We start from the raw sequence: 14,177 nt of genomic DNA, 5'->3' as shown, positions 1-14,177 counted from the left end.
TTCAAGCGCATTGACACTGTATGGTCACGTGCATACTAGCAGCCTTGCGATTGAGCAAAGCTGTTGGTCTGAACAAGCCTTTAAAGTATACAAATGTCATCGACCCATTACAAGTATACAGTAAATGAAAGTCAGAAGAACTTACCTCTGTATGTCTTCCAGCTCAGTGACTGAGAAAATAGTGAAGCTAAAGCTATTGCATGATAGCCAAGCAACTAAGATTTTTAGAAGGAGGGCAGTAATGACAGTGTTTATTGTTCTCATGACATGACAGATATGTGTGCCTTCATTGAAATAACATCAGTTTCAGTATCTTTTTTACATGTTGCAGGTGAAGATCCAGAAACCCGGAGAATGAGAACAGTAAAGAATATAGCAGATCTTAGGCAAAATCTGGAAGAAACCATGTCAAGTTTACGGGGGACTCAGATAAGTCACAGGTATGTAGGTCTGGTCCATATGTTAAAGCTTTACATATTATTTGTTGTATGTGGAAACCAAAGTCAACTAATTTAATGAATTGTTAAAAGAAACTGACGGTGATGGAGATATGTATCTAGACTGCTTTTTCTAACCTGCTTCTGAATATTCTAGTTGCCTGGCTGGAATTTATAATCCATGTGGTTTCTGTACTTTTATACCCACTGACCTGGAACAAATATACATCAAGCAAACTCAAAATCTCATCTAAGCAATTGTTCCAGGTCAGTGATAGAAAACACTTTGAAGTCAGAAAACCAGCCAGGCAACTAGCATTTTAAGAAAGATAAGTTAGCAATGGCAACCTTCATATTTCTCTCTCCTTCTAATGCATGCTAATCAGTAATTTAGGGTTTTTACAAAGGTTTCATGCCTTTTAACTTACTTGATTCAGTAACAAGGGATCTAAGATAATCTGAAGCTACTTTGTGGTGCTTAACAAATCTCATATACAGGTATTCCTCACTTAACGACCGAGTTTCGAGTTCCTACGGCCAGGTCATTAAACGAATTGGTCGTTAAGTGAGGAACTCTATACAGTACTGTACTGCATTAGTACAGTACTGTATAGCGTTGCAGATGTACAGTACCGAACAGTGTACTGTACATCGGGCAATGAAAATACTTACCGGGACCCGCAGTGAAGATCGGAGGACATCACTTCCGCCGGCGACACGTCGCGCTGACGCGCAAGGTCGGAGTTCGATCGGCGGTTCGTCGTAAGTGCGAGTGGTCGCAAAGCAGGTACGTTGGTAAGTGAGGAATGTCTGTACTGAAAATAAGTGTCACAGTTTGTAAAATTAAGCTTTCATTTTATTAGGCATTACAAGACTCAAACAGCCAAATGTATGACTTCCAGAGGCAGAGGCATGATGGGATTTGTAATTTCACCACAGCTGGGAGACAAAGTTTTGGTACCCTTGTCCTAGACCAGCGGTTCTCAACCTGTGGGTCGGGACCCCTTCGGGGGTCGAATTACAATTTGCCAGGGGTCGCCGGGAGTCTCCCGCTATTAGACAGCGGCTCCCGGCTGCCCGGGAGAGAAACACTTTCTCCCAGAAAGGTTTAATCTGCTCGATCAAGCAGAGTAAACCTTTCGCTGCAATCGTTTTTTTTATTTATTTCTGACATCGGAGCCCCGGAATGCATAGCTAGATTCCTATTGGCTATTTCACTTTGCAATAGCAAACTAGCTATTGCAGCCGCCCACTGCTGCTGTCAATCAGCAGAGGGGGACCTGCAGTTCTCCATCAGGTCCCCATCTAGGTATTATCATCATTATTATTAATAATAAAAGCTGACACCCTCGGCTTGTGTTATATGGTTTGCCATTTTAGCTGTTACAACAGCGGTTCTCAACCTGCGGGTCGCTTTGTGATTTCTGCTGTGCTAGGTGAGAGTCCTCCTCAGCCCTCTCCTAGCGCAGCAGTGTCAGTTCTCCCGCCACGCCACCAGATGTCGCTGCAGCAGCAGCGTCTTTCCTAAATTTTACCTTTGGGGGTCACCACTACTTGGCAAATGTTACCAAGGGGTCCCGGCTCTAGAAAGGTTGAGAACCACTGTCCTAGACCATAGCAACAACAGGTGGACAGCTGCAACTTTATCTCAGCAAGCTTAGAGGAAGTGCTAGCAAAGCACATCTTGTTGGGTCCCATGAGTAGGACAAGAAAGAAATGCATGGCCTGGATCAGCGTAATATTTATAGGAGTGGGGTCCTATGAGGTTGAAGTTGGGGCAGATACACCCAATCCTATGCTGCCGTGGTACTTGTCAGGAAAACTACTTTTAGTTCCTGGTGACGTCTGGTAGGATCCCCACGGTGCAGTGCATGACCTCTTATAGTCCTCTATCTACTTTTGCTATTTACAGTCAAAAGTAGTTGTGTACACAGTCCTCATATATGGGCCGGTTCACACCACAGAGAGTGTGTTCCAGAGCATTCGGCCTCTGGAACGCGCTGGAATGCAACCCAGACGTCTCCCTGCATGGAGGCGCTCCTTTTGCTTCCTTCTTACATATCTGGGATAGTTAATGTAGGGGATGAAGATTGGTTGGATTTCAATCCAGGTATTTTCAGTGCAGGGCTTAGGGGTTTTGCATAGGTCTCCTTCAGATCTACTTACATGGTTATTTATGTTTTATTGTTTTTATTTTGTTTTTTAATCCTGAACAATTATTGGTTCTATAAGATACAGCTTCTAAAGGCATGATACTTATTAAAGCTGAACTCCAGCCAAACAGCTAAACACACAGATGAAAAGGATACTATATAATGAAGTTCCTTTCCCTTCCAAAGGTTTTTTATTTCTGTCTATCCAGTCGTTAGATTTACACAGCTCTGACACACAGCACAGCCCTGTCTGGCATGGCAGGAGACTTGATTTTTATTTGCTATAGTTCAGGAAAACACTCAGGTCTTGTCCCTACCTCCAGGGCCGGTGCTAGGATTTTTGCCAACACAGGCAAAGTTAAATTTTTGCCCTCACCCTGCAGCGCCCTTAGGCGGCCGCCTGACTTGCCTTGCGGTAGCGCCGGGCCTGCCTACCTCAACCTGTGACTGGGCAGTAAAAGGAGACGCAGTAGACTGATAAGCATGTCTCTCTGTCACTCTACTCTTTTCTTTTACAATTACAATACAATTCAAGACAAGATGGTATGGAGGGCCCTGCCCGTGAGGGCTTACAATCTAAAAGGGAGGGGCAAGTGATACATGAGGAGGTAGCTGTATGTGGATATATTGTTTGAGAACCTATTGATTGAGTGGTTAGTTTGGGGTGGGATAGCCTTCCCTGAACAGATGAGTCTTTAGGGATTGCCTAAAAGTAGTCAGAGTAGGAGATAGATGGACAGGTTAGGGTAAATAGTTCCAGAGGATGGGAGAGACTCTAAAGAAGTCCTGAAGGTGAGCATGGGAGGAGTTGACAAGGGAACTGGAAAGCAGGGGTCTTTGGAAGAGCGGAAGGGGCGGTTAGGGTGATACTTTGAGACAAGGTTGGAGATATATCCGGGGGCAGAGTTGTGGATAGCTTTGTAAGTGGTTGTTAATATTTAGAATTTTATCCTTTGGGCTATTGGAAGCCAGTGCAGGGATTGACAGAGGGGGGTTGCAGACACTGAGTGGTTGGTTAGGTGGATGAGTCTAGCAGCAGCATTCATGATTGACTGAAGGGGGGATAGCCTGTGTAGAGGTAAGCCAATGAGGAGAGAGTTGCAATAGTCAAGACGAGATATAACAAGTGAGTGGATGAGTAGCTTTGCGGTTTCATTGCTTAAGAAGGGGCATATTTTGGAGGTGTTACGAATGTGAATGCGGCAGGATTTGGATGTGGGGCAGAAAGGTGAAGTCTGAGTCCAGGATGACACCTAGCACCTTGGCATGGGGGGAGGGATGGATAGTTGTGTTCAATCCCAAGGGAAAAGTTGGGGGAAGGTGCACGGGCAGGAGGAAATATCATGAGCTCAGTTTTTGAAAGATTGATTATAAGAAATGTTGTGACATCCAGACGGATATGTCACTTAGTAGATTAGTGACACGCTAGGACACTGAGGGGTGAGTTGTGGAGTAGAAAGATATATTTGAATGTCATTGGCATAGAGATAGTACTTGAAGCCATGTGAGGTTATTAACTGACCAAGGGAGGAGGTGTAGATAGAGAAGAGAAGGGGTCCAAGGACAGAGCCTTGGTGGGAATGATTAAAGTTTACTTTAATCCCCATTAATCACAATGTTGAGATTTTTTTTACAGCAATTTTGAGGGACCTAATTAGAATGATTGTTAGAAGCATCCTAAAAAATGATTAGACCATGCTTGGACTGGCCCCCAATTTCAGATAAGCTAAGGCATGGCTGTATGAATCTTAGCTGCACAATCTTCCCTAGAATATGCACAGTCCGCTACAGACATGGAAAGATTAACCACTAAAATTAGTCAGTCCTGGAAAAGTGAGTTTTCAGCAACCTTTGTTTAATACCATCTCTGATACGAAGAAATGGATCCATCACCATCAGTGAGTGCTACCTAACCACCATTGCCACTACGTACACGTACTCTTTCAATATGTAATCACATTTATTAATTTTCTATTTATGTCAGGCAGCATGCTATCCACTTGCTCCTTCTGCTAATGCTGCAAAAAGATAAAAAAAGATAAAAGAAATAACTTCTGTGCCTGTAAGTTCCTGCTTGTTATAACCCTATGATGCAGGCCTGTAAATAAAATAAAATAAAAACTTTTGTGTGCAAACTTCTATCTATCTATCTATCTATCTATCTATCTATCTATCTATCTATCTATCTATCTATCTATCTATCTATCTATCTATCTATCTATCTATCTATCATTGCCCTTAGTAACATTGTTTTGGTTTTGGTTTTTGGGGCAAACATATTATAGCACACAGTATTATTCATACTGTATTTTATTATATTTCCTCTCCCTTTCCTATCCAACAGTACACTTGAGACAACATTTGATAGTACGGTAACAACTGAAGTGAGTGGAAGAAGTTTGCCAAGTTTGCCAAGTCGATCATCTGCAGTTACATGGAGACTTGGACAGTCTAGCCCAAGGCTTCAGGCAGGTGATGCCCCCTCTTTTGTTGGTGCTTTCCCTCGAAGTAACGCTGGACGCCTTATCCATACTGACCCATCACGGTTCATGTATACCACCCCTCTTCGACGTGCTGCTGTTTCTCGCCTTGCAAACCTATCACAAGTAGAGATTTGTGAGAAGGGAAATCATGATCTGGACATGTCCTCGGAAGTGGATGTGGGAGGCTATATGAGTGATGGTGACATACTTGGAAAAAGCTTGAGAACCGATGACATAAATAGTGGGTGAGTGACTCGTATAATTCTATGCATAGCAATCAATTATAAAAATATTTACATATTATATCATGCTACAGACAGCATATTAAAGATGTCATAGCTTGTACTATCAATTTGTTTATGTTGCATTAATATGAATTCTGTGCATGTGTTCTGCAAAATCATTTTGTTTGCCCTAAATTAAATAATTTAGTAAGAATTTGAGTTGAAAGGCAGAGACAGCTTCGGGGAATATCTGTTTCTTACAGGACTCTTATATGTGGTATTTAAAATAAATCATATACATTTGAGTCCTTCCATATTTATTGCCAAAAGTCAAAAGTTTCAGATTAAAAATGAAACTAGACTACAGACTTAAGCACAAGTGTACCTTTGTAAACTTAGAGTATATCTAAAGCCAAAAGTTTTAATTTAATTTTTAATAAAGTAATGGTTTAAATCCTTGTTATTTTTTTGCCATGTGCATCCCATTGGGGAGATTTCTCTTCCTTTCACTCCTGTTCTTTACAGAACAGACAGCGGAAAACTCTCCCCTCTTAAACAGTTGTCACTGAAACGGGTGTCCCCATTGGAGGCTTTGTCCTGATAACTAACCACTGTCCACTTGAACAAATAAAAAGTTAATCTCTCCCTAGAGGGGGCACCGACAGCCATAAACACATGACAGGGTATCTAATGCTCACTCTATCCAAAACTCAAAATTAATTTTTGGCTTTATACACACTACAAAAATTACCCTGTATTTCAAACAAATTGGGGTTTGTGGGTCATATATGGACATCATTGAGAACAAGTGTTTCACGCTACTGCCTTGCATTAAAATTATTCTAGGTTCAATTCCAACTTGGAATACAATCTGTTTTCCTACCACAGTGCAAAACATAATGGTAGGTAAAGTGGCATCTAGATTTAATTTTCTACTTGGTCATGACTGGTCCCTAGCCCTTTCATCCATAGGAAAACAGCTACTCTTTCCATTCTTCAAATCCTTGTAAAAGTTATTTATGTATGCAGTTGCAAAACTGTAAAATGTGAGGAAAAGACCATAATTTTTAGTTGCTGACACAAGTAATTATTACTATTTGAACATGCATTTGCAAAATGTTTCATATTGAATGGTTTCTTTCAAGCTATGAATCTGGAATGGAATGATGCTATGTTAATCTCCCTTCACTTTAATATTTCCCCAGACACCATGGAAATGTTTCATACTTACGTTTTCTGGCATCACAGTAAATTTCCTTGATAATTTTCTGACAACTTCTTAGCTCGGTAAAGGGGATTTATCTTGCTTTAAATGTTCATCCTCTTTCATTTGCAATTCCTTATTGGCTCTTATTCCATTTTTTAATCCCTTAACTTATTTATATTATCACCTAATTAAAGCATTTTCCTAGCTGTTTTAACATGATAAACAGAGGATTTGGATTCTAAAAAAATTAGCTTTAATTCCACTGAGCTTTGTTTCATTATTTGCATAACACTAACTCTGACCTAATGGCACATTCATCAAAATGTCCATGTAAATGTTTAGACTGTATTCGTTATGGAATAAATATATTTAAAGTTAAACAATGTAAAGTGTATTGTATTGGAGAGTACAGATAGATTGAATTAGCCAGGGTCTTGTTGCTGATGACCAATGGTCATTGGAACGCTGTTTATTAAACTGGCTATGATTGATCAAGCTGCGGTAGTACTGGTGCTAAAGCAGCTTCTCGAACCAAAATTCCCTATAGATCACCAGCACTGTGCCCAAGATGTTTGCTCTGCCATTAAAACACAGATTTATTGAATATACCGTGTTTCCCCGAAAATAAGACACTGTCTTATATTTTTTGCGCTCAAAAAAACACACTAGGTCTTATTTTTGGGGTAGGTCTTTTTTTTTTTTTATGTACAACATTCCACACTTATTCATGTACAAAAATATGGTGATCAGGGCAATCAGGGGTGTCGTACCTTTCCGAGAGCAATTTTCTAACCAATCGCTGGCCAGAATGAGCGAAGCACACTTTCACTATCGATTCCTCACAGGTGGAGTGCATTTGGTATCACTCCGCCTGTGACAGGAGAAGGAGCTATAGAGGAAGCAACGGCTTATGCGGCTCTGCTCCCTCCAGTGCCCCCTCGCTCCCTCTAGCGCTGGCTTCGTTGGCACCACTGATTCTCGACCGCGGCTCTTCAAGTTCCCCCTTTTGCCACCACCGGCCCTTGAAATGGTCACAACTAGGTCTTATTTTCAGGGTAGGTCTTATATTTTAGCAATTCCTAAAAATAGTACTAGGTTTTATTTTCGGTGTAGGTCTTATTTTCGGGGAAACAGGGTAGATGTTTGGTTATTGTCTAGTTATTATGTATGTAAATTCAAATTGTTTTTAGTTTTGGATAGAGTTTGGGCTCATTCTCACCACACATAAAAACAGAAAACACAATGCGCAGTTAAGTGCATGGACATGCGTGTTGTACTGTGTTTTATTGTGCATTGAACTATATTATTAAATGTGGTTTTCTATACAGACCACATCAAAGCTAAAATTACTAACTTTTTTGATAAACATGTTACATTTTACACACACTACTGTGGTGTGAATGAGGCACATACAGTAGACAGCAAAGTGTCCCTGCATCAATGCAGCTCAACACACCTGGTGTGAAGGGGCCCTAAGAATTAGTCTAGATCCCCCTTTTTTTTCTGTCTGTGTATTATCAGGAAGTTTTCCTCTCACTTCCTGTCCCAGAGGACAGGAAGTAAGAGGAGACCTCTCCAAAGTGAACGAATATTCCCTCATAGACAGTTGTCACCAAAACAGGTCTACCCATTGGAAGATTTCCCCTCACTTGTTAATGTGACAATACAAAATGTTGGAGAGAATGATCACCGTGTCCAATAATGAGAGTGAATCTCCTCAGTAGGAATACAGACACCCATAAAATCCAGATGTTTTAATTCTTCCCAAAAATAGTTTGGGACATATATACAATTTGAGGAAGATGCCATAGGAGAAAAATGATCATGCTCCATAAAGCCACAATAAATATCTAATAAATATAAAGTATTTCACTTTGTCACTTTATGTCAATTATATTGTGTATGGAAACAAGCCATGCTACAAAGACAATTTCCTTTTGATCTGTTATTTCTTCTTTATTTCCTAGGTATTTAACAGATGGCGGACTTAACCTGTATACCAGAAGTCTTAACCGGATACCAGATCTTGCATTGTCTCGTGATATCATTCACAGAGGAGTGCACGATGTTGCTGTAGACGTTGACAGGTAATTAAGCAAAATGTTATGTTTGAGGCCTATTTAGATCTATACATGTGCATAGAGAAGAATTTAGAGTGCATATGCATGATAATGTATGGTAATGTATGTTATATGCATTTTGATGTTGCCATTGCTGCCATTGACTTCTGTGGGCCTCTCAATGCACTATAATTCAGAAAACATGGTCTTGTCATGATCTTGTCTAGCCTTCTTGTAATGAACTAAATTTCGCTAAATACTGCCCCCCTTGCCCTCTAAAATAAGACAAAAAGGTAGATAATTTTTTTCCTAAGCAGCTAAGAGTTTTGTTTCAGAAAAACTGTAGCAATGGTGAAATTGATAATTTTACAGCAAGGTCAAGTTTGCCAAAATACTTTCTTTCATCCTTAAATATGACTGATTTTACTGTCTATTCTGAATAGCAATGCTTTTGGATCAAGATTTTCTCTCTAAAAAGGCAAGGTGATAACCAACCTAAAGTGGCAAAGTAGATGTATCCCTATTACATAGTTACATTTGGAAAAAAAGACACAGGTTCATCCAATCCAACCTATGTGTTTGTCTAATTAGGTTATCTATTTTAAGAGTATACATATTCCTGTATGTTGTGCTCATTGAGGAAGACATCTAGAAGTTTTTTGAATTTGTCAATGCTCCCAGCTGGGAAAGGGCGATCCACATTTTTGCAGTGTAAAGAACCCCCTCCACAATTTTAGCTTAAACTTCCATTTTTCTAATCTTAAACTGTGCCCATGACTCCTCTTTGTGGACCTAAGATTAAGCAAGGCGTTACCGCCCTTATAGTTGCCATTCATTTATTTGTAGTTTGCGACCATGTCTCCTTTCAAGTGTCTCCTCTCTAAAGTAAGAAGGTTTAGATTACCTAATCTTACTTGTAGCTGAGACACTTGCCACCTTATTAAATTTGTTGCCCTTCATTGACCCTTTCCAATTCAAGGACATTTAACTACAGTATATATCTAACTTTTAACTTTTGTAAGGTTTGTGCACTTTTAAATGCAAATTCTGTAGAATTATTTCTCTCAACTTGATTTAGTTATCTTAAAAATTCTAATGATACCTGGAAAACATTAAGGATTTTACAGGGAGGTATTTTAACCTCCATTGAAATAATACTTACTCATTTTCTGCACGAGTTCTTTAAACATATGGCAGTGATTTAAATATTTTGGCAGTGTGTACTATTCTGATATCTGCATCAAAAACATCATGCCACACATCAGTTGTAACATTCATCTTGCTTTCAGTTTTTTTTCTTTTTGCAATAGATGTCTGGCCCAGTTGTGATTAGCAGTTCTCTGAAAATTGAAATGCCATCTAGTGATTTGTTTGGTGTCACAGAGATATTTACAATTGCTTCATCACAGAAATAAATATTGTAGAAGAAATTACATTCAGCAGCTAGATTTCAAAACATAGAGCTGCTTCAAAAAGAATAACATTTATGATTTACAAACAAAATGACATTTCATTCACATTTATTTGTTTTGTGAAACAATAACTACAGTATGAATCATTACAGCAACCTACATATCACCCTATACAGTAGTCAGCTCTCTATGTGAACTTATATTCCTTCCAACCTAATTTAAGATATTTCTATATGCTTTGATATCAAGAAGATTTTTGAATAAGATAATAGCAGTGATGATGTACTAGTAACCTACAGCAACCAGCAACACCAGATTATCTATTCACTTATCTGACTCCAGAAGCTTTGTTTAATAGGTCTACAAGTCTATATTATTTTGGTAGCCATGGCTAGCTTCTTGCTTTTCAGTACTGCCCAACTTTGCAGTGATTACAATGATAGTGTCATGCTCCCCAGTGTATTCTCCCAAAGAAAATGAACAGATAATTAAGGATTCAGCTACAAGAAAGGGCACTTTTAACGGCAATGACCTTGTGGAACAAGACAGAGATGCAAACTACTGCAGGTAAATCTTGTAGTCTAAAGATAATTGAAAGCTGAAGGTGAAATAATCCAACAGGATCTACTTGAAATATTACGTTTGGGTGCAGTTGGACTTCCAAGCTCATTCCTTAGTCATAGAAGTTATTTTAGTTGGCACAGTTATCCCAGTACATTCTACGTGCAAGCCTCTCTTACCGGAAAGTTGTATATCCCAGGCATTTTGGACGGTTAATACTTCATATGGCTTTGTGGCTGCAAAGTGGTAGATATAGTCTGTGCAGTTAATCAATATTTCACATATATACTTTGTTCATGAAACATTTTACTGTATTTATCTTGCTCCCCCAAAAAGTGTATGCCTCGGTTCATAATGCTGAGATAGCTTGAGAAATCACATCTCTGTTTCCCAGTTTCTCATTTTGTTGATGGATTGTTGGTTTTCTTAGAAGGGATAATGATGCTTTGTTATGACTTGACTGGCGTTGTTTCACTTCCTTATATTGTGGTTTAATAGAAAAGTTTCTTTTGGATAGAAGAACAAAGTTAATTTGTGCAATCTGTTTTAAATCTGATCTAGTTTCAAGAATATATTTATCATCTAACCAGTAGTTTTGAAAGCAGTCCTTTTATGTGCTTTCTACAGTGAGTGAGATTTTAGTTTGAAATCAGATTCCTAAAATGAGGTTTGGTTTTTGAACAAGCCCTGTAAGACACTTATGGATTTATATATTTAATCCAAGAGAAGGTCAATTCTCTACAAAAACTGTCATTAAGGCCTGTCAGGGTTCCTATATGATGGTGTCCTTATCAAAATAAGTGTGCCACAAGCAAGATTTATGTTACTAGTCATCTTTACACTCATTCCCACAGTCATTATGATGATTGTCCGCGTTCCCTGTGTTTTAACCTAAGCTCAAACAGTGACCGAGCCAGACCACAAGAAAGGATTTCTCAACAATCCAATCTAGTGATCATCTGTATCTGGGACTGTTCCCACAAATGAGCATTTATGTTTGATGTCATGTCCAAAGTTTTAACGGTTTGTTATTTGTGAATATATCTTATATGACTAGGTTACATACATTGTGTGTGGTGGTGATATGTTTGAAAGTCAATACTTTGGGTTGTATCTGCCAACTTGAATGAAACATTTAGGAAGAAAAGTAAACAAGGGGTCATGGGGAGGTGATGGGAGGTAGGAGTATTTAGGGTTTATGATATGTTCTTAATGTTTTATCAACAAGAGTCAGAATGGTTTTTCCCATTCTAAGGCTTCATTTGTGTATTAGGCCTTTCCCCCTTTATTTTCATCCTGCTTAAAATATAATCCCTATCCTGGGGTGACAATGCACACTTATTGTACTGTATTTATTGAGAAGCAGCATTGTCACCATGAGACAGGAGGTGTATTAGGACTTAAACACATTTTTCTATATACAGTATATTGATATTTTACAGAAAATAGAGGTGAAAATAAGATCCTAGTTGGGTATTTGTTTACATACACGTTAACAATACACTATAGACAAAGACTTTCTACTACTTCCCTAATGAGCCTTTATGGAACAGCGTGCTCTGTGGCAACAAGGAATTACACAGACAGTAGTTTAAAGTAGAGTACCTAAAGCTCAAAAGAGGGTAGGCTGCATTGCAAGCATGATCTGATCACCCTTTTGCACCTAAAGTCAGATGATCATGTGCAAGGACAATAATACTTGGTGTGGATGCAGATGGATGTAGTCATCTGTAGAAAGCACATGCACCAGCTTATATCAAGGATAATAATACCACTTGGACAAGATTTTCTAACCTATTGGATTGCTTAGCTCCCAAGAAGTGATCAGAAATTTCTGCAGTTATTCATATAGATTAGATTTTTGCTGGCAAGTGACATGTTTGAAGGCTGCCATGACTATGGGTACCTGTTGATGTCTTGCCAAGAAAGACAGGCTGTGAGATATGCACATCCTTGAAAACAATATTAACATGCATCTTGGACAATGAAAAGAAGTGAGACACACTTTTGATCCCTCTCTAAAATAATATGTGTGTTATAATGAGCCCATGTTACAAACAGGTTGCTCATTGTAGTTCTCTACAGACTGATCCTTGTCCAAACATCACATTGGGCCACTTATGGAGGATCGAAGGACAAGCAGAAAAAAATTAAAGAGAATTTTGTTTTTTAAACAACCAAACTATGATCAGACTCTTGTAGGTCACATGTATATATCTATGGAGAAGGATTTGGAGACAGCAAAGGAGTACCCCAAGGACTGGGGGTGTACATATTTTAATAAATTATGTAAAAAAAAAAATATATCACCATATGTTTGACTATATGTTGGTTTATTTTTCACTTATATGAGTATATGATTCACCTAGACCTGGGTTCAGAGAGCAGAGGAACTACAGTTATGTCTAGTTATTACTGTTACCCTTCTTGTTTGGGGGTAATTGTTTGGATTGCTGTATGTTTCTAAGATATTTTATTAGTTTGTATTCTATTTTAGCTTTCCTATATGTGGGTACCATATGTCTTTAATGAACAGCTGTACAAAAGACATTTATCAATGTCTAAATAGATTAAGGCAGTTTCCACTGTGTACTAAAATGTGACTCTTTAGCGTTTGGTAGTTATAACTATCTTGCATTTATTTCTACATATGTGCACTGTAGGAGCCAGATAAATATTTATTAACATTATGTTTTATGTTTGCTTGTTATCCTGAAACCTATAAAATGACGGTGCAGAATTATTTTAGAATGATTGAATGCAGTCCAAAATATATTTTAAAAGTTTGTTTATGGAATGTTGCACTTGCTTTGATGTGTTGTAATATATTGACATGAGTGTTAAACACTGCTTATAGTTTAGATATACACATGGTACAGATTTTGGGAAAGTTTGTGTTCTCCAAGTACTGGACTCATTGTGAACTCAGTTATGGCTAGCCTGCAGGCAGTGTGTCAACATTCATTGAAATACCTGGTATGTTATCAGAAGGAAATGTACATTGTATATCTTATTCTTGTATTATTTACATTGTGACATCCTATTAGTAGGCATAAGCGAGAATACAATGGCAATGTCCAATTCAATTAAGTATCCAATAGGAATGACAGGAAAATCACATAGGTATCAGTATGTAATCCTTCATATGATTTAAATATATGACTTTTCACTAAGCCAGATCCCAGCACAACAATTAAGACTTTTTTTTTTTTTTACTACCTTGCACTAAACTGAAACCTAGCCTATTTAAAGCAAGTCATGTCATGTCTAGCTACTGGTGGCAAACTATCCAAACAACTTAATGATTGTAAAATAAAATACAATGTAATGTACCCTCCAGGCCAAGTCTAGCATACAGGTGCTATCTGAATGAAAACAAAAGACTCTCTGCTGTCTCTAATAACATGAAACAACCATACTGCCCCTGGCAGAGACCATGTGACGTGTTCCCAAGTTTTAAGTCATATTAAGCTATTTGGGAGTAGAGCTTTTCTTGTAATGGCAAAATAATCATGTGATTTATTAGAAATGATTAGGTATGGATTTCAGTTGTAGGTCCATTTTAATTACAGCTGCTTTCTAATCTACTACAAGATCAAACACACTGTCAGGCCCTATTAGGTTTGGCTACATAAAGCTA

The 14,177-nt window shown here is 38.5% G+C and overlaps 1 protein-coding gene across 2 annotated transcripts in view; it reads left to right on the top strand.

Moving 5' to 3' along the window:
- The window catches only part of NAV3 (neuron navigator 3), a 269,901-nt gene that overhangs the window by 147,485 nt on the left and 108,239 nt on the right, over positions 1-14,177 (top strand). For both annotated transcript variants that reach the window (XM_018572850.1, XM_018572842.1), the window contains exons 10-12: positions 332-440; positions 4,935-5,318; positions 8,472-8,591. In XM_018572850.1, the coding sequence (XP_018428352.1) occupies positions 332-440; positions 4,935-5,318; positions 8,472-8,591 (613 nt within the window). The remainder of the gene's footprint in view (positions 1-331; positions 441-4,934; positions 5,319-8,471; positions 8,592-14,177) is intronic.

Source organism: Nanorana parkeri, unplaced genomic scaffold, assembly GCF_000935625.1.
Source record: "Nanorana parkeri isolate BGI_ZX_2015 unplaced genomic scaffold, ASM93562v1 scaffold45, whole genome shotgun sequence".
Lineage (NCBI taxonomy): Eukaryota > Metazoa > Chordata > Amphibia > Anura > Dicroglossidae > Nanorana > Nanorana parkeri.
The sequence above is the reverse complement of the archived record's forward strand: the minus strand, read 5'-3'. Positions and strand labels throughout refer to the sequence as shown.